This window comes from Grus americana, chromosome 11 (genome assembly GCF_028858705.1).
Source record: "Grus americana isolate bGruAme1 chromosome 11, bGruAme1.mat, whole genome shotgun sequence".
NCBI classification, from domain to species: Eukaryota; Metazoa; Chordata; class Aves; order Gruiformes; family Gruidae; genus Grus; species Grus americana.
In genome coordinates, this window is record NC_072862.1 from 12,709,830 (window position 1) to 12,727,423 (window position 17,594).

The 17,594-nt window shown below is 52.4% G+C and overlaps 1 protein-coding gene across 2 annotated transcripts in view; it reads right to left on the minus strand.

The window, feature by feature from the left end:
• Positions 1 to 6,589: 6,589 nt before the first annotated feature.
• PLXNA1 (plexin A1) overlaps positions 6,590 to 17,594 on the minus strand; it is a 123,602-nt gene continuing 112,597 nt past the window's right edge. For both annotated transcript variants that reach the window (XM_054838175.1, XM_054838176.1), the window contains exons 31-32: positions 14,570 to 14,720; positions 6,590 to 11,073 (exon numbers count right to left, since the gene is read on the minus strand). In XM_054838175.1, the coding sequence (XP_054694150.1) occupies positions 10,978 to 11,073; positions 14,570 to 14,720 (247 nt within the window). In that variant the 3' untranslated portion in view covers positions 6,590 to 10,977. The remainder of the gene's footprint in view (positions 11,074 to 14,569; positions 14,721 to 17,594) is intronic.

Genomic DNA, 17,594 nt, shown 5'->3' on the forward strand with positions numbered 1-17,594 from the left:
ATTCTAAAGCTCCTTTTTTTAACCCTGTCCCTGACTGTAACACTAACCCTTATCTCAGACAGACTCTTCCCATAAATCCTGACATTAAAAATGAAGACAAGTTCCTCCCCCCAATGGCATGTTGTCCTTCCCCTTATCTCCACAAGACCCTACAGTCAGAGGGACCTCCTAAATCCTGGACACCATAACACTGAGATTAGCTGGGAACATCTGCGCTCTCTAGCATAAAAAGACATCTTCAGCCTTCCGGTACAAGTTTTCACCATTTGGTAGCAAATGGTAGGAACAGCGCTCCAGGTTTTGCTTTCCTGAACCCCAGTTCACCCCCTGCCCTCCATCAGCCCCTTGCGAACCATGCTAGCACTGAAGACAAACCACCTATGAAGGAGGCAGCGTCAAGAACAACCATCAGCTATGACAGACCGGACGGGAGCAGCAAACTACAGAAAGGGCTGAACTCCTTGGCTCTGTCTCCATGCTACCTCTACAATCCTTACGTGACCCAAGAGCATTAATCCAAGAAATGGAGCCGCGAGTCCTCCTTCCATGTCTCTTCCCAAACACCAACACATGGGAGCCCACATCTCCACATCATGGATTTCTGTCTGGTAAGTCTGGAGCAGCATGCTCACATACACATACCCGAACTGACAACACGTGTAGAGTCAAGCCCACGGCACATGCAGCCCTTTGGTCTAGCAACCGCTACCCCTTGGCAGGACACCAGCTGAGGACCACATTTCCGCCTAGGTGGGACACGTGCCCAACCTTCCATGTCACAGCACCTGGTGTTTCCCCTGCAAACCCAGCACGCAGAGCTGCGAGGTGTGATGGAGCAGGGTGGTAAAATCATCCAGCCAGACCTTCAGAAAATTAAAAATAATTATCCAGCCTACAAATTTACCCCCGTGATTTCCCATCGCAGTGAAACCCCCTCTGGCCGTGTGCTCGAGCTCAAGTAGACACCAGACCCCTCTCCCTTGCTTGTTATTTACTCTCCGCTCGCTGCCTTTCTTCTGCCCCAGTGACCCCACTGTTCACACATCCCTGCTCCTCCTTTAACCCGGTTTTGGTTTAGGGTCTGATTAACTCTTGATGCTGAAGGTTTTCACCATCAAAAGGCTTTGTTGCCATGGTAACTCCTGGGGGGGATTATTCAAACCAACGTGTCCAGCTAGCACGGGGTCAGCAGGATGGAGGAGCCTCCAGGGATGCTCGAGTCCCGCTTCGCGGTGGTGCCGTGCCTCCTCCCCACCACCAATTACTGCAGATGAGCACCGAAATCCTGCTGCCCTCTATAACTCTCTCTCTGCATTAGCACCAGCTCACGCACTTTTTTTCCCTCTCTTTTTTTTTTTTTTGTGCCATGTGTCACTAATTTTACTCATTTTCTGAGTTTGTCTAGAATAGTAAAAGATTTGATTAGAGCATTCCCGGTTTTAATTGTAATTAGGACAGTCATTGTACGAGCTATAAAAGGAAATTGGGCTACCGCTGAGTGGAAGAGCCCCTGAGAGAATAGGAGCTGCAAAGGGAGAATTTCGTTCATAAAAAAGGAAAAAAAAATTCAGTTTGGGGAAGAAATAAAACTCCAGCTCAGGATAGTGTGACAGCCAAAGTGGCCCAGGCATCTGGGCCCATAACAAAAGCGTGTTTCCTAGGGATTTTAGCATGGGTCGTGAGCAGTTTCTTCCCCGCTGCAACCTTCTGCATGACCTTGGGTGACGCAGGTCTGCTCTTGTGCCTCAGTTTCCCCTGCTGGGACCGATCCGGGTGGTCTGTGAGCCGATGACTCATTTTACAACGTGCATTGTGATCCCTTGTGATACAGAAGAGGTGAGCATTGAAATAACCCGCCCGGTCCCCATCATTTACCAGGAGCCACCTTGCTGGTGCCACCACAGCTGCTGAGGGACACGTCCTGCAGCTGGGGGACAGTGAGACACCCCTGGCCATCTTCCAGGTCCCAGGGATGGACATTGGACTTTTTTTGCTTTTTTCCACCAGAGGGAGGGGAATGCTGGCTCAAGCCCGTCGCAATGGTTTTGATGCTGGGAAGGACACCTAGAAATAGGATGTGCAAAGTCACACCAGTCACCACCTTAAAAGCCCCCAGAGGAGTGGGGCTCCCCCAGCCATAGCATCTCTCCGAGGTTTGCCAGCCTGCGGTCACCATTTTGTGGTGCCAGGCACATGGTGGTGAGCCACCAAGTCATCGGGGACCAGAGGGACAGACAAGATGCCTACAGCAGTGTTTCTCGACTGACTTCACGGCATGGAAAAATTGCTCTTGACAGTCATGGCCGAGATTCCCGGTCATGGACTCCCCATGCCCCACCACCGCACCCCACCACCCACCCCTCCGAAGGGGGAAGCCTCCGAAAAGGGGCAGCCGGCAGTGCCCAGAATCATGTCACCCACCCACCACCCCGTGGCTCTGCAGGGGGGGCGGGTCACATCTCCCGAGATGTTAATCCAATGCCATAAAATTCAAGATAAATCAATTTTCCCCCTTCCCCCTGCTCTAATTCCACCAGGGGAGACGGTCGTTTTCCTGAAGCAATGATTTGCCTCAGTTAAAAAAAAAAAACACAACAGTGAAGCTCTGACTGCTCACGGCACATTAATGTGTATCAGCCGTCGCCTGCCACCTCCTAATGATCCCACCTCCGATCCAAGCCCCAAACTGTGGGCTTTTTACCACTACATTTAAAGCGAAGAACAAACATAAACCAGTCGCCTCCCAGCGTGGCTGCGATTTTCATTAGTCCAGGCGGGGAGAAGAAGGGGGTGTTGCTCTGCTCGGCCCTTACTGCCTTCACAATTTATGGATTTTTTTTTTTTTTTCCTTTTGCCAGCAGCTCAGAAGAAACTTAATCATCACCTCTGAGTGGGAAGAAACCCCCCGTCGTATCCTTCAACTTGTGGGGCCACGTGATGCTGCTCTGGTCTTTCCCATGCAACGTATGAATCCAGCACATGGCCTGGCACTTGCAGCCCATGTTAATACTCTGGCTGGATTTTGATTTATATTATATACATAGTTATATTTTTTATATATGTATTATATATATCTATATATCTCTTACGCATGTGTGTGTGTATATATATATATGTATGCTGAGCTGCTTCTGGTCAAGGAACATTGTGGACACAGGGAGATGGAGCCGAAAGCCTCTTTCCTGCAGGAACTTGCTGCTCAAGGGCCCCCCGTGCCCCCCGACAGTGTGGCACGTCCCTTTCCTGCAGGATTATGGAGTTCAGGGGGCAGCGATGTACCTGGACAGCCCAATTAGCCCGGCTGCTCTCTTCGTCTGCAGGTACCTGGGATGGGGGTCAGCAGCATCGCGGGAAGGACCAGGACTGCCCGGAGTGACGCTGCAGGAGGGGAAGGGAAGGAGCAGTCTGGTGCTCTCTGCACGTAAGCGGACAGATCTGGCTGTTAATGAATTACAGACTTGTCATCAGCTGGAAGAGCAGCCACGCTCACACCCCAGCTGCTCGGTCCCGGCAGCAGGGGCCAGTGGGCAAGGGAGATTTTTCTGCAAGCCTTTTGGCTAAGCCTGAAGAGGAGGATGGGTCTAGTGCTGGCTTTAGTGGCTCAGCCACCGGAGGCTCAGCCTCTCAGGCTCTGAGCGCATCAGTGGTGACACCAGAAGAAAACAAGCACGGGGGGGACATCAGTGGGAGGTAAAGGAGGTGTTAGACACCCCCCCCCCAAGTTGAACCCTTTTGTCTTTCTGGAGTGAAGCTTACCAAAGGCAGGAGTTTTACCGGCCATTCACACTCACACCATGGGTGCATGGCTGTTCACGAGCGTGTGCCCAGACACATGAACATGACACATCCCCGTGCTGCAACCGTGAGTCCCCGTGTCTGTCCTGCACCCACCTTACCCCAAGGCGATGCACAGCACGAGCATGCAGTGCTTTCTGCAGCAGCAGTGCTACCATGCGCGTGTCCTGGCCCTCACTGCACGTGTAAGAGAAATGAGAGAAGGATTACATCATGAGGCCCAAAGGCAGGAGAGCATCTCCACGGGGCTGGAGAGGACAAGGAGGTGCACAAGGAAAGCACAAGACCACAGCGATGCTGCAGGGATAGAGGTCTTGTGCAAAAAGCCCTGGGCGAGACCTTCAGACCCCACACGGGTGCCCTGGGACGTGCCACTCACCTGGAGCCCGAGCTTGAGCAAGATGATGGCACGGGGGCTTCCAAGACCCCCGGGGTCAGGCGGGGTGGCCGCAGGCGGAGGGAGGCGTGCTGCCGCGGGGAGGGGGCTGCCTTCACCACCGAGCCCCAGCCAGCTCCGGGCACGCTGCGGCTGCTGCAGATTTGCTGGATTACCGCCGTCTCAGGCGGCAGCGGTATATGTTATTGCTGGAAGGTTCACATTTTATCATTTAATCAAATAAAGTGCATTTGTGGATTACACAATCATTTGCAGGCCTTGATAATCTTTTTCTGCTTAGCTCTGCACTAGAACTGAGGAGGCAAACAAAGACATTTGTAGCTGTCGTTGGAGGCCCTGGCTTCGCGCCAGCAGCTCTTACTCCTTGGGAAAACTGGTGCGATTTGTATTGAAGAACATCCTGGCGATCGTGAAATACTAGATATTTATTTATTTGGCCAGCCAGGAGGTTTTTAAGCTTTTGTTTCCCGGTAAAACAATACAGCACGTGTTAAGAAAGAGGAAAAAACATAAAAATCCTGCCTGCAAAGGGCTCAGAATAGAGAACAAGGTCCAGCAAGAGGGTTTACGGGGACAGCAGCATGTCCCAGGTGGGTGCCAAGGTCACCCCTTCCCCTCTCTGCACCCTGCCGCAGCACACAGATGTCCTCCAGCAAGAAATTTCAACCCAAAGCAGGAGAGGATCTGTGGCTGTTGTCCCCAGGGAAGGCAGGGAACCCCAATAGCACTGAGCCCCCGAGGAGGGGAGTCATTGAGGGGACGGCTCCACTTTTTGCACCGGCGGGGGGCTGCTGCAGGCTGGAGCATGGGGTCCCCTCCAACACATCCAATGGGGACGTGCCACCACAGAAACCCAACCGATCTCTTCGGGGAGAGATCCTCACCCCCATGCCTTGAAAATACCCCAAAAGCAACAAAAGCTCCATTACATGTTGGACTGAAAACTTTTGGAAGTGTTATTTAAATAAGTCTCCATACCCAGCAGAGCACTCCCCTGCCTGAGGCGCGGCCGCCAGGACAGTGTTTGCAGCCACAAAATCTGGGGAGTTGAGGGTCTTTTTCCCGTTGCCCTCAATTAAATCCTTCCAGAAACCTGAACAAAATTCAGTTCCAATATGATTTTCTTAAACATTCGAAATATTGATGAAAGAATACTTTGGTTTTTTTGAGGTGAAAAAAAAAAGATCAAATCAATCTTTGTTTTACTGGCACTACAGCTAAGATAGTGGAAGTCTAATACTTGCTGCTGATGGTCTCCTTGCTGGAGAGCAGGAAAACTGTGGGGGAAAACAGAAAAAACATCCAGTTTATACATATGTGGAATGCAGAGACAAGATGCATTTACAATCCACAGCACACAACCAGCCCGGCCAGCCTCAGACCCTCAGGACATTGGCCCCAGGAAGGGAAGATGCTAAGAAAAAAAAAAAATAGGAGCTTAGTTTGTGTGATTTTGGCCTGCATGCTGGGCAGAGCCCTGGCCCCACACCCCAGGGATGCACACACACACACACACCCCCCCCCCCCCCAACTCACCTTCTTCTGCCTGGGAACATCCCCCAGCGTCACTGGGGAAGGTGACCACCGCGAGGAGGGTGCTGTGGTGGCCAGCCGCTGGCCTGGGCCTCCTCTCCCGGTGCTTTGCTTTAGGATCCTGCACACCCTATAATCCACTTCGGAGGTTCCCAGAGTTGCGGGGTGACACAATGGCTTTGCAAAGCTTAAAGACCAGGAGCTGGAGAAAAAGCTACCCTAGAGCTTGCAGAGCCTGCAGACGTGGCTGCAGCATCACCCACCACCGTGTACCTCTTCCCCTCCACCCCCAAGCACTTGTGCTGTCACCCCCTCATGTCCCCGGGGGAGGAAGGACCAGGATGGCCGAGAGGCGGAATCAAAGCTGTCCCAGTCCTGGTCGGCACCTTTTGACCCTGGCAAGCGGTGCTGCAGCCGGGCAGGTATTTACCTCTTCTCACCTCACCTCTGCTCACAGCATAGTGGATTCAGCTCCTCTGCATCTGATCAACAGCTCCGAGTGCTTTGAAAGGCAACAAGTGAAATCCAGCGGTTTAAAATATAAGCTGCCCAGGAAAGCAGCTGATGGAGAAGCCTCCTCCGACCCTGCCTACATCCTCCATCCAAATCCCCCTGCAACCACCTACAGCAGCCCCCAGAGCCATTTTGGGGCTGTGAACAGCCACAGCTCGGGGTCCTCGTCCCCATACGTGCACCCGGCGGCCCCAGTGATGCCGTCACATCCCGATGCCGTTTTGCATCGTGCCACCCCGGTGCTGCCACAGATTCGGCCGCTGCTCCCGGGAACGGCCCTTCCCCAAAGCCGCCCACCTCTCCCGCCTGCATCGCCCCCAAAAACAGGCGAGACACCGGTTTTAGCAAAAATGTTTAATCTCTCCTTGATGCGTGTGTTTATTTACAAGTACTAAATCTGAAGAACATTAAAATAGGAAATAGCAGGATATTTACACGATCAAAGGGCATTTGACCAGCCGCACTGGCCTGTTGCTTCAAGTCTGAAACAATCACAGAAAGGTAATCAGGACTCTGGATTTTTATTTTTTTTCCCCATGTAATTTTTTAAAACTATTAAAATTCTCTGCCTTTCGCCAGGTCCGCGTTAGGTTCCCCCTGTTTTCTTAAAGGACAGCTCATTGTGCGCTTTGGTCGGGACCGGGAGAGCCTAGGGGGGACCCTGCTCCCCATCCCCCTGCTCCCCGACCCAAGGCTGGGGCCAGCCCCGGGGGTGGCACGGGGCTCCTGCTGGAGGGGGACACCGGGGCCAGGCATGGGGGACACTTCCAGGCTGGACTGTACATTTTTTTGAACCCCAAACAGAAGAGAAAAGGCAATGTGAGCTGGGGGGGCACAGGGAGGGACCCGCTTGCTGCAGCAGTCGGGGAGCAGCCCGTGGGGTCCAGCTGCCTCCGACAGCGGGGGGCAGAGGGGGAGCTCCCCAAAACACAGGCTCAGAGCAGGGGTGCTTCTCCATCTCACCCCATTTTGGGGCACAGGCAATACCACCAGTAAGAGGAGTCCTGCGACTGCTTCCCAGCCTCTCCCCACCTCTCCTTGCTCCTAGGCAGGGCTAGACGGGGACTGCCAGCCTGGCTCTGCCCCCTGCCAGGCTGGGGCGAGGGAGGAAGGACGGGCTGCCTGGCACGATTAAGGACGCTGGGCATCACGCGAAAGGCATAGGTAGCACCAAGAAGCGCCGGAGGCTGTGGACAGCATTGCAATGCCCACCCCACTGACTGCCACCCCCCCGTTAGAGGCAGCAAGGGGACCCCGGAGGGGTGGGGAGGTGCTGGGGGCATCCTTTGGTGGAGCAAACCGCAGACACCCCAAAGCTCCCCAGGAGGAAGCCAACGGGAACTCATCCCCAGGACCACACCATGGGCTCTCAGCATCATCATGAGGTGGGAAGAGCCAGGCTACAGCCCAAGAGGGTCTCAGCAAGGGGAGCCCAGAGAGCACAGCCATGCCATGGCACTGCCAGCCTGCCTGGCACGAGTTCCCCAGGAACCTCTCTGCTGCCCAAACCCAACCCAGGCCCACCACGGCCAAGAAACTCGCCTGTCTCTCCAGCCCAGCCAAGGGAGCACCCACAGCGTTGCTGCTGGAAAAGCCACAGGCTAATAAACGCTCTGCTCTTAACGGTGCTTCCAGCCCTCATTCACCAATGAGAGAATTTTCAGGGGGATGCTCTTAGAAACACATCTCCATCCTCTCTGGCCAGCAAGAGGGAGGGTCCCACCATGCCCTCTCAATCGCCACAAAAACTACATGCTTGGCTTCCTCAACAGCAACAGAAGCTCCCAAAAACTCTTACCAATGCAACAGGCAGGACCCACGCCACTTTCGGATAGACACTTCAAAGCAACCGCTGCCCTTCCACCGGATCGCAATGACCACCAACACACGGCCGCTGTCCTCCAGGCGATTTCCAGGACCTCCGCCAACGCTGCGCAGACGGCAGCGGTGTGAGGAAGAAGCTTTGGGCCAACCTTGCACCAAAGGGAGCCGCGGGCACCCCTCCGCCCTATCGCGGCAGCAGCGAGTTCTGCAAAGGACCCCCCTGAGAAGCCCCTCAGGAGGATTTTGTCCCACCAGAGTGCCCAGGGAGACACTGGCAGCCGGCGATGATGGTCCCGGCGCGGGGCGGGCGGGCACACAGCTGTCCTTTAAGGCTCTCAGAGTACCACACTTGAGATGTGAACCTCTGAAGTCTTTCTTTTTGCTTTTAGTTTTTTTTCTTTTGGACAAGAAAGTGACAAATTAATTTCAAATAAAAAAAATAGGTAACAGGTCTAAACAAACCTCTAATATTCAACACTTGCAGGTTTTTTTGTTTTATGGTTTTTTTTTTCTTCTGTTTCTTAAAAAGATCAACTCAGACTAAAATCTAGCACAGTCATGCAACAGCCCACAGCTCTCAGAAATCCAGCGACAGCTTGGGGTTCGTAGGTTTGGGAAACAATTATTACTTCTTTTTCAAACATATTTTTGCTGTTGTGGTTGGGTTTTTTGTTCTTGGTTGGTTTTTTTTTTTTTTTTAATCAGCATCTTCTCCTTTCCCTCCTTATTAAAACAAAACAAAACCAAACAAAATTACAACATAATGAGAGATGTGCAGGCTTCAAACGATTGTTCTACATGGTGAGAAAGGCTTGGAAATTTCTTCCAGACCATTTGGTAAACTTTTTTTTTTTGTAGTTGTTGTTTGTTTTGTTTTAACTGGCTGTGTAAATTCATTTCATATTTATATTGGTTCGATTCTCCTTCAGTTAACTATACAGCACCCCACTGGGGCATGAGAATTAGATTGTAACCACATATATATATATACACACTTTTATTATTTCTTTTTTTTAATTAAAAACTTCATTATTTCTCCCTCTCCCCACCTTAACTCGCAATTTAAGGGAACGGACAGAAATCAGCTGGGCTTCTTTCCACTTGGATTTCGACAGCCACCCGCTCCTGGGAGTTTGGTCCCGTCTGCCGTGGCCCGAGCAGCAACGGGAGCTCTCGGTACAGAAAAGGAAAGGGGTTTGCTCATTTTTTTGGAAGTTTTCGGTTACCTGCTGCCATTCGAGGTAGCATTCGGCACCTTTTCATCTCTGGAAAGCACAAACCCGCAAGGATCTGACATTTTGAAGGGGGTAACCAAGGGAGACGCCCCAGGTTTCCAGCGAACCCCCCCCCGGCAGGGCAGAGGTGGCAGAGGGGAGAGGGGGTGACAGCAAGGAGAGAAAGGGGGAGAAAGAAGGAAAAGACAGAGAAAGAAAGGTCAGTCTCAGGTGGAAAGTCCTGCACATGTTTGGGCTTCCCGGGGTGGGGGAGCGGGCAACAGCAAGGCGGCTGAGCATCCCGGTCCCTCTGTGGGCTGGATGCCCCAGGGTTTGCCGGGGGCGGGGGGGGAGGATCCTGGTCAGGAGATGCGGAGGGGCAGCCTCCCCTTTCCCCAGGGATCCGGTCCCTTCCCCTGCATCAGCACAAAAAGATGATGAGGGGGGAAAAAATAAAGGGGCTTCATCAAGGCTGCCCCAGAGTGAGGGGATCTGTCAAAAAAAAAACCCGGGCTGGCTCTCCACGAGCCCTCCCGACAGCACCCAAGCCCCCGCATCGCCCCCGGGCTCCCGGGACAGGCAGACGCGGGCAGTGGTGCCCAGACCTCCCCATGGCCACCGGACCAGAAAACAAGGATGAGCTCAACAAAACATCAACCATCCCTCAGTGATCCCCCGGGAAAAGAAAAACCAACCTTGGGATCACCCTTCCTCCCTGATCGTGACCTCCAGCACCACTCCAGCAGCATTTAAATAAAAGCAACTATCCAGCTAACAAAACTCCCACCTTTTTTTTTTTTTGGTTTTTTTTTCGATTTTTTTTTCCGCACTAAACAACATTCAAATAAAACATGGCACAGGACATATTTTAAGAAATATCAAAGCTCAGGGATTTCTCCCTTTCCTGCCCACCCCTACTGCCCCCACCCCCAAATCTCCCCAGCATCAGTCCTTTAGCTTATTTTTTGAATCCGTTTTTGTTAGTTTGTTGCAAAAATTTAGAATCTTTTTTTTTTCCCCTCCCATTTTTTGTTATAATTTTTTTTCCTTTAAATTAAAAATGTTGTTTGTCTCATGTAAATTGTGCAAATATAGCAGTTAACACTAGTGGCAGAAGGCCAGAGAGAGAGAAGGGGGAAGAGACAGAAAAAGAGAGAGGAGGAGGAGGAGGAGAGGGGGTGGCCAGCTGGGGGGAAGGAGGAGAGAGCAAGTCAAGTACAGTAAAAATAGGAGCCCACCCCCCCTCCACCAAAGTAACAACAACATCCAAACGCCATCCAAGCAAGCCCCGCGGTCCCAACCCTCCTTCCTGGCGGGCTCAGGGGCTCTGCCCGGGCAAGGGCTGCCCAGCGGGTCCATGGGGCAGGCGACCCCCTTCTCCTCCGCCCGGCATCACCCCTCTGCAAGGTCCCTGCTGCGTCCCGGATGGATCGGGGGGAGGGTTGCGTGTGTGTGTCGGGGGGTTTATCGATGTTGCTGCTGTCATTGGGATTTGTTTTGGGTTTTTTTTGTTGGGTTTTTTTTTTCGCTAAAGCGCGAGGTTTCCTTGTTCGTTCGTGGAAAGCGTGCGGAGGCACATCGGCTCCCACGGGTCCGGCCGGCCCCAGCCCCAAAGTCTTCTTCTGCCCGTGGCTGCCGCTGGCCGGCCCTCCCTCCTGCCGCCTCCGCTGCCCGGGACGCTGGCACCGCGCTGCCGCCGTCTCAGCTGCTTAAGGCCATTGTGTCAATCGCCTGCTCCAGCTTACTCCTCAGTCGCTGCCTCCGGGCCTGCTCGTCCTTCTCCAACGCAGCTAAAATCTAGGGGAGAGAGGGGAGAAGAGAGGGTGAGGAGATGCCCTCGTGCCCAAAGCGGCTCCTCGCTGCCCACGTGGGTGCACTGGCTCATCGACAGCATCAGGGCACGGTGATGTGGCCCTGTGGGAAGTGGTGCGGGTTCGTTCCCGTCCCTAACGAGGATAGGAAAGGGCCGAAGGAGGCGCGAGATGGAGGACGCTGCCCTGAGCAGAGCCTCCCGGGACCCCCAAGGGGCTGCAGTAACACCAGGGACCTGCTGGATCCTCACAAGAAGCCAACTTGCACGTGGGGAAATGAAGAAAATAAACATCCATCATCAAATGGAGGGCAAACCCCAAAACCAAGACAACACCACCTTCACACCACGTCTGTGACTCCAACAAGGCTCCAGCGTCCTCGGGAGGCAGGGGCTGCGTTTCAGAGACCGTCATCAAGCCATCAACTGGTTCCACAAACACAGAAAGACCAAACCCACAAGGCTGCCGCTGCCGCCAGTGGCAAAACCCCCTTCATCCCTCCCCAGGGTGGACAACTGGGGACACTGGGGTGATGGAAGGGAACACCAGATGGACGTACCAGCAACATCTGCCTCACTGGGAGCCCTCAGTCCTGTGCAAGGGGTGCACCCACAGACATCTGAGGATGGCTTTCCTCCTTGAAACCCCCTTTCTCTAAACAAGCTCCCGGCCGTGATGGCAGGTCGCAGGGTGGAGGGACGGTCCCCTGCCCTGGGCTGGATGCAGCCATGCCCGCAGGGCCGGGGAAGAACTGGCAGCACGGGGAGGAAGATGAGACTCAGAGTGGGGAGAAGGGAGTAACGAAGCACAAAACGAAGGGGCAGTTGCCCTCCCAGCAGCCAGGAGTCTCGTCTCACTAACATCATGCCAGCAGAGCAGAAAAGCTGATTTAAAAAAACAAACCCGACAAGAAATCTCATCTCCTCGGGTGAGCTAGTTGAGAGAGCAAATTTTTTGCAATTAAATATCAAGGCATCTGTCAAAGGGGACTTGATTAACCATTTCATTGGCCGCATAATTGGAAACAAACTGTTGTATAATTAATAGACTTACTAGGAGGCAGGCAAAGTCCATCAGGAGCCCTACAGGTAACTTCTTAATGGGGAATCAGTTCCCTTTGATTAAGAGCTGCTGCAGTGCCGGCGGGCTGCGGAGCGGTGCACGGGGCGTGCTGTGCAGCATCCACCACGCCGCCACGCAGCAGCCTGCGGCCACCGCCAGCCTCTGGCTCTCCACCAGGCTTTTTGGGACAGGACCAGGCTGGTCCCTGTCTGCTGGGGCAGGAAGAGATGCCCGATGGAGAATCTCTTCCCAAAGGACAGGGGAAAACTGCATCTCAATACCCGCGTCAGCTCCCGAGGAGGGGAAAATTCACCAGCAAGAGCCGGGCACATCTGATTTACCACCCCCCCCAGCAGCAACAACCCTGGGCTGCAGCTGGACTCGCAAGAGCTCACAGATTCTGCCACAAAACCTGCCGCCAGGGACACTCCCCCGCCATCCATCTCCGCAGCCGCTGTCGGCTGTCACCGCTACACACGGAATAAAATAACTATAATAACACTCACGCAGAAATCAAAAGCCCACGTGCCTGAAAGGTGGCTGACCTGGAACCAAATGAGATTGGTCTGAGAAGTGGAAGAGGAGCCTATTCCCCCCGCCTGCTGCCTCCGCCTCTCCCAGTAAGACAGCTGCATATCCTGGGATGCTGAGGTGTCGAAAGATTCACAACCTGCTCCTGCATTTATTTGCTCCTCTTTTATCTCAGCCTTACGGAAACAATGCAGTCGAAGGAAACCTGTGCCGAGCGTAGAGACAGACCCAGGTTTGTCACCTGCTGTAAGGAGCCAGGACCACTGATTACCAAGATGCAAGTACCCAAATGAAAATTAATTACGATTTTCATTCACAGCCAATGACAGCATATTATTGCACTGAACAACAGGAAAAATTATTCTCTCCCATTTTGCATCAAAGAGGGTGCAATCGGGCTGCATATAATTGTGCTTAATGAATGAAAACAAACAAAGGGAACAGCTGCGATTTATTAATCCCATTACAAATAATAAAAGAAGTTCCTGAGAGCTGTGAACACACTTGCGATGCTCGGAGAGTGGGCGACAGCAAGACACTCAACAGATGTCAGGCTGCTGTTAGTGGGCAAGAAGAGGACCTGTGCCCCTAAAGAGCAGCTCATTAATGCCACATGGTCCCCTCCTTGCTCTCGCCCAGGGCTTGGAGGATTTATTTAAGGCTTGGGGGACTTTTAGCCTGGAGGAAGTGAGCACCTGATGATGGCTGAGGGATGATGGCTGCCCTGCAGCAGATTAGATCCTCCACACTGCTCCTCTTCCATCCTCATGGCAGCACAGAGCTGTTGTACAAAGTGTAAGACCCCAAAAACCCTTCACGGCCAACTCATCATGCAGAGCTATGGGGGCCTCCTGGATGTGCCATCCCAAGTCATTTGGGGGGTGGAGGTCTCACCAGCATGGTCATCGGTACCTGGCCACCAGCTGAACAGTGACCACCATGTGGTGCCTTCCCAAGCACCAGGGTTTCCTCCTATCCCTGTAGGCAAGCCAGGCCCTCCTCCTCCTCCTCCTCCCTCCTGCAGAGCACCTAGCTCCACAAGGATCTTGGCCACCACGGTCCCAGCGCTGACCTTAGACCCAGGGGCCAGGTCTGCTACAACCTGCCCATGGACTCCCTAAATTCAGACCTCAAAGAGGCGCTGGGAGACGCCTCTTGGGGTTGCTGCAGGGTACAACGGGGACCTCGTTTTCTCTGCCCGTGGGGAGAGAGGCTGTCTCTCCTGGCTCTGTCTGAGCGAGGAGATGTTCTGGCACTCTGTCACCGAAATAAGCCACCGTTTAAACACAGTCGTCAGTCCCCTTTATTGGGACAATAAAACCTATACTATCACATTATATGTATAGATTCATATTTTACTGTTGTTACGTATTTTATTGCTTTAATAAAAAGATGCAGGGTGTGGATTTGAGCAGTGCTTTACAAAGTTAATTTGTATAAATCTCAACACAGAGTTTTTAACCATTCTTATTGATGTTCACAAAGCAAGCACTGACGAGGCCACTGCATCCTCTAGCATCCCTGGGGAGCAGAGCCAGACGCAGCCTGTACAATCAGACGGCGTTGGACAGGAGAGGCGGGGAGGGGAGGTACACTAAGATAACACCACGAACTCTGTAGCCCCATGGAGCTCACGTGCCAAATGAGTAGGAAAATAGGTATTTCCCACATTACTCGCTGCAGAAAACACGAGGAACAAAGCGCTGCCTACAGCAGCGCCTGGCTCCACGCCTGCCAGCCCGAGCGCAAACACAGACTACGTTGCCCTCCCGCATTTCACGAGGTGTTTTTCTACAGGAAGAAGCATGGGGACTGCAGAAATGAGGCAAGAACGAGGGCAAAGGGACACTGCTCGCAGCCAAGCTTCACTCCCCATTGCTGCATCTTACCTCATCCTTGTACTTGGTGATGTAGGAGTAGATCTCGTGCAGCGCACTCATACTGTTGAACTGACTGAGGTGCAACCGCGATTGCTCCGCCAGGTACGCGCTCATGTCCTGGTCACTGATCGCTGGCATTTTAGCAATATCTGCATAATATCTGCAAGGGAGAAACAGAAGAGTGGGTCTGAAACAGGGACAAGACAGAAGGGGACGAGCCCGTGGCGCTTGTCGAGAACGGCCTCTGGAGAGGCAAGGTGAGGAGCAGCTTGCCCCTGAGTGGTGACATACCACGATCACCAGTTTACAACGCTGCTGCTCATCGAGAGGTCTCTGAGCAGAGCAATCAGCATCATTAGCAGCACGCTGCCAACGGAGCAGCGCTGAGCCCAGCCGACCATGCTGGGGAGCCAGGAGCTGCTGCTCTGAGGGATTTCCCACCCTCTCCTAAACCACACGTTCCTCCTCCTTCCCATCCCATTGCCATGAAACTGCATCCACCAGAATCCTCCATGCCTGTAGCAATCCATAAGGCTTTGCTACCATTCTCCTAAGGTCGCTGTGTTGCTAAAGCCAATGATGCCCCATTGCATCCAATTAAAAACTTGGTACATGAACACAAGACAAGTTCACATCCTGCCTTCGCAGTGATACACATCCATGTGGTTACATCCTCCTCAGCAACAGGCATTCAACACAGCCTACAGCTGCCACTGACCATGCTCAGAAGTTACTGCACACCAAAAAGCTACGGGAAGCTTTCATTTTCAGCAAAAACTGAGGTTTTGCAGACACATCTGTGAAATCGAAGGATCCTGAGCAGCAGCAGAAGTAGCTGATGTCTTAGGGCATGCCTGGGCCAAATGATTTGGTGCTTTCCTGCCTCCTTGTGCCTCTCTGATGTTTGCTACCAGCAAGACACTACCTTACATTTCCTAAGACACCCTAAGATTTGCAGTCCTATCCCATAGCTGCCTCACTGATATGCTCATTAAATACAGGCGAATCCAGATACAACTTATATGGTCCAGAATTGTAGTGTGAAAACAGAATATCTAACAGGGTATTCATCAAAACCCAGGGAGATCAAAGCCACAGCACCCCATTGCAGCAGGAGTGTTATACCAAGCAGACACATCAGTGGACTGGCTGCTGAGGTCCTTTTGGAAACCAGGTGTCCACAGGCCTCTGTTAAAAAAAACCAAACCAAAACAAAAACAAACCTACCCACAGCAAATGAGACCTGGCTGTTCCCACCACCTGGATATACAGAGTGCCAGTCTTTACTCCTCATGACTCCTCAAACTGCTCAGTGAAGTTTCTGGTACAGTGATTAGCATCATTAGCATCATCAGCCGAACACTGAGGTGGAACATGGCTGAAGCACTTGGATAGGAGCAGATGGCAGTAAGACCACTTGAGGAGATGAATATGAGGATCCACTCCATCCCACGGTGCTGAACTCAGCTAGTGTTAAAATACTTGGGCAGTTTTTACAAGGAGGTGCATTCACGCCCAGAAAGTGATGCCAGAGATTTCCTGGATGCTGCCAAGAGAGCAGCGGTCTGAGGTGAGGACCTTTGACTAAACCAGGCATCAAGAGATCTGCCACGTCGCTAGAGAGATCACCCCCAGAGTGACGTCTCCTAAAGCTGACATTACTTCTACCTGTGCTGAGGAATATTAGGGATCAACTTGCTCAGTTCCAGCCAGCTTTGACTAGCAAAGAAAACCCACAGAGATGCTCCTGGCCACCCTTTAACACCACAGCGAAGGCCTCTGTGGGAAGAAACTCATAGGAGATGAACTACAAGAGAGATCTGCTGAAAAAGAAAGCTTTTGTAGCTGCCACAACAAGATGTCCAGCTAACATGCAGCAGTTTTACATTCTGGGTTTTATCATGACACAAAGTATGGCAGGAAACCATCATTTTTCAATACCAGTGTGCATGGCCCATGTGGACCAAGATCCCAGTCACACCTGCCACAGCCATGACCCTGGCGGCAGTCCCCTTCGGCTTCCCCAGGCTCCCCACCTCCCAAGCCCTTCACCGTGCTCTTCCTGCCTCAGACCGGCAGGATGCCCTTTTTTTCAGCTGGTGCCTGCACCACGGCAGCAGACAGGCCTGCTGTTGGGACTAGTGGTCCCACTCGGCCACCCTCACATCGCTCTCATCCTGCCTCTGCAAAGCTTTGCAACGATAACCATGCCAAAAGCCAGAAATGCCCATTACGCCATAAATCCCCGCAGCAGAGGAGCGGTGGGAGACCTAGTCGCACCCTGCACGGGACAGCTCTGCCCCTGCCTGGCTGCCTCTGGGACCGTACCGGCGGTAAGCGATGGCAGGAACGTCTGTCACCGGTGAGATCTCTCCCCAGGGACACAGCATGTCTAGACCAATGTTTCGCTCCGGAATGGTTTTATACCTTTTTTTCCCTGGGCACACACAGAGCTGAATATTTTTGTCATAGAAGTGGCAAGGTCTGAGAAATTCACCTTATGAAGTTTGTGATGTTCCTACGGGACCCCACTCCAAAGCCCCCTCCAGCCCCCTGCAAAGAACTTTCTCCGATTACAATGCAGCTCATCTCTCATCTCAGCCATCGTATTTCAGGGGCACCTTTTCTTTTGATCCAAGCCCTCTCTTCCTCGAGGGAAGAAGCTTGTCTTTGTACCTGCCTGCAAATCACCACGCATGCCAACGGTGCGACAAAAATAACCGTGTACAAGCAAGTATCCAAAGGATGATTTAGGCTACAAAGTGCCACACTTGCAAACCAGAGAATGTGACGCTTATTGTTGCCTGGACATCTTTCATTTGGTTCATCTTGTATCTGGTCTAGATGCTGAAAAAGGGAAGGCTAAAAAAAACCAAAACCAAAACAAAACAACAAAAAAAAGAGGATGATCTATAGCACAGCTTATCAGCACAAGGGAAAAGTTGCATCAGCAACCTGAAATCTGCCATTTTTTAAGCTTGATGAAGTCCCACTTTACAACACAGCAACATTTTAACAGTAGCTCCATTTGGAG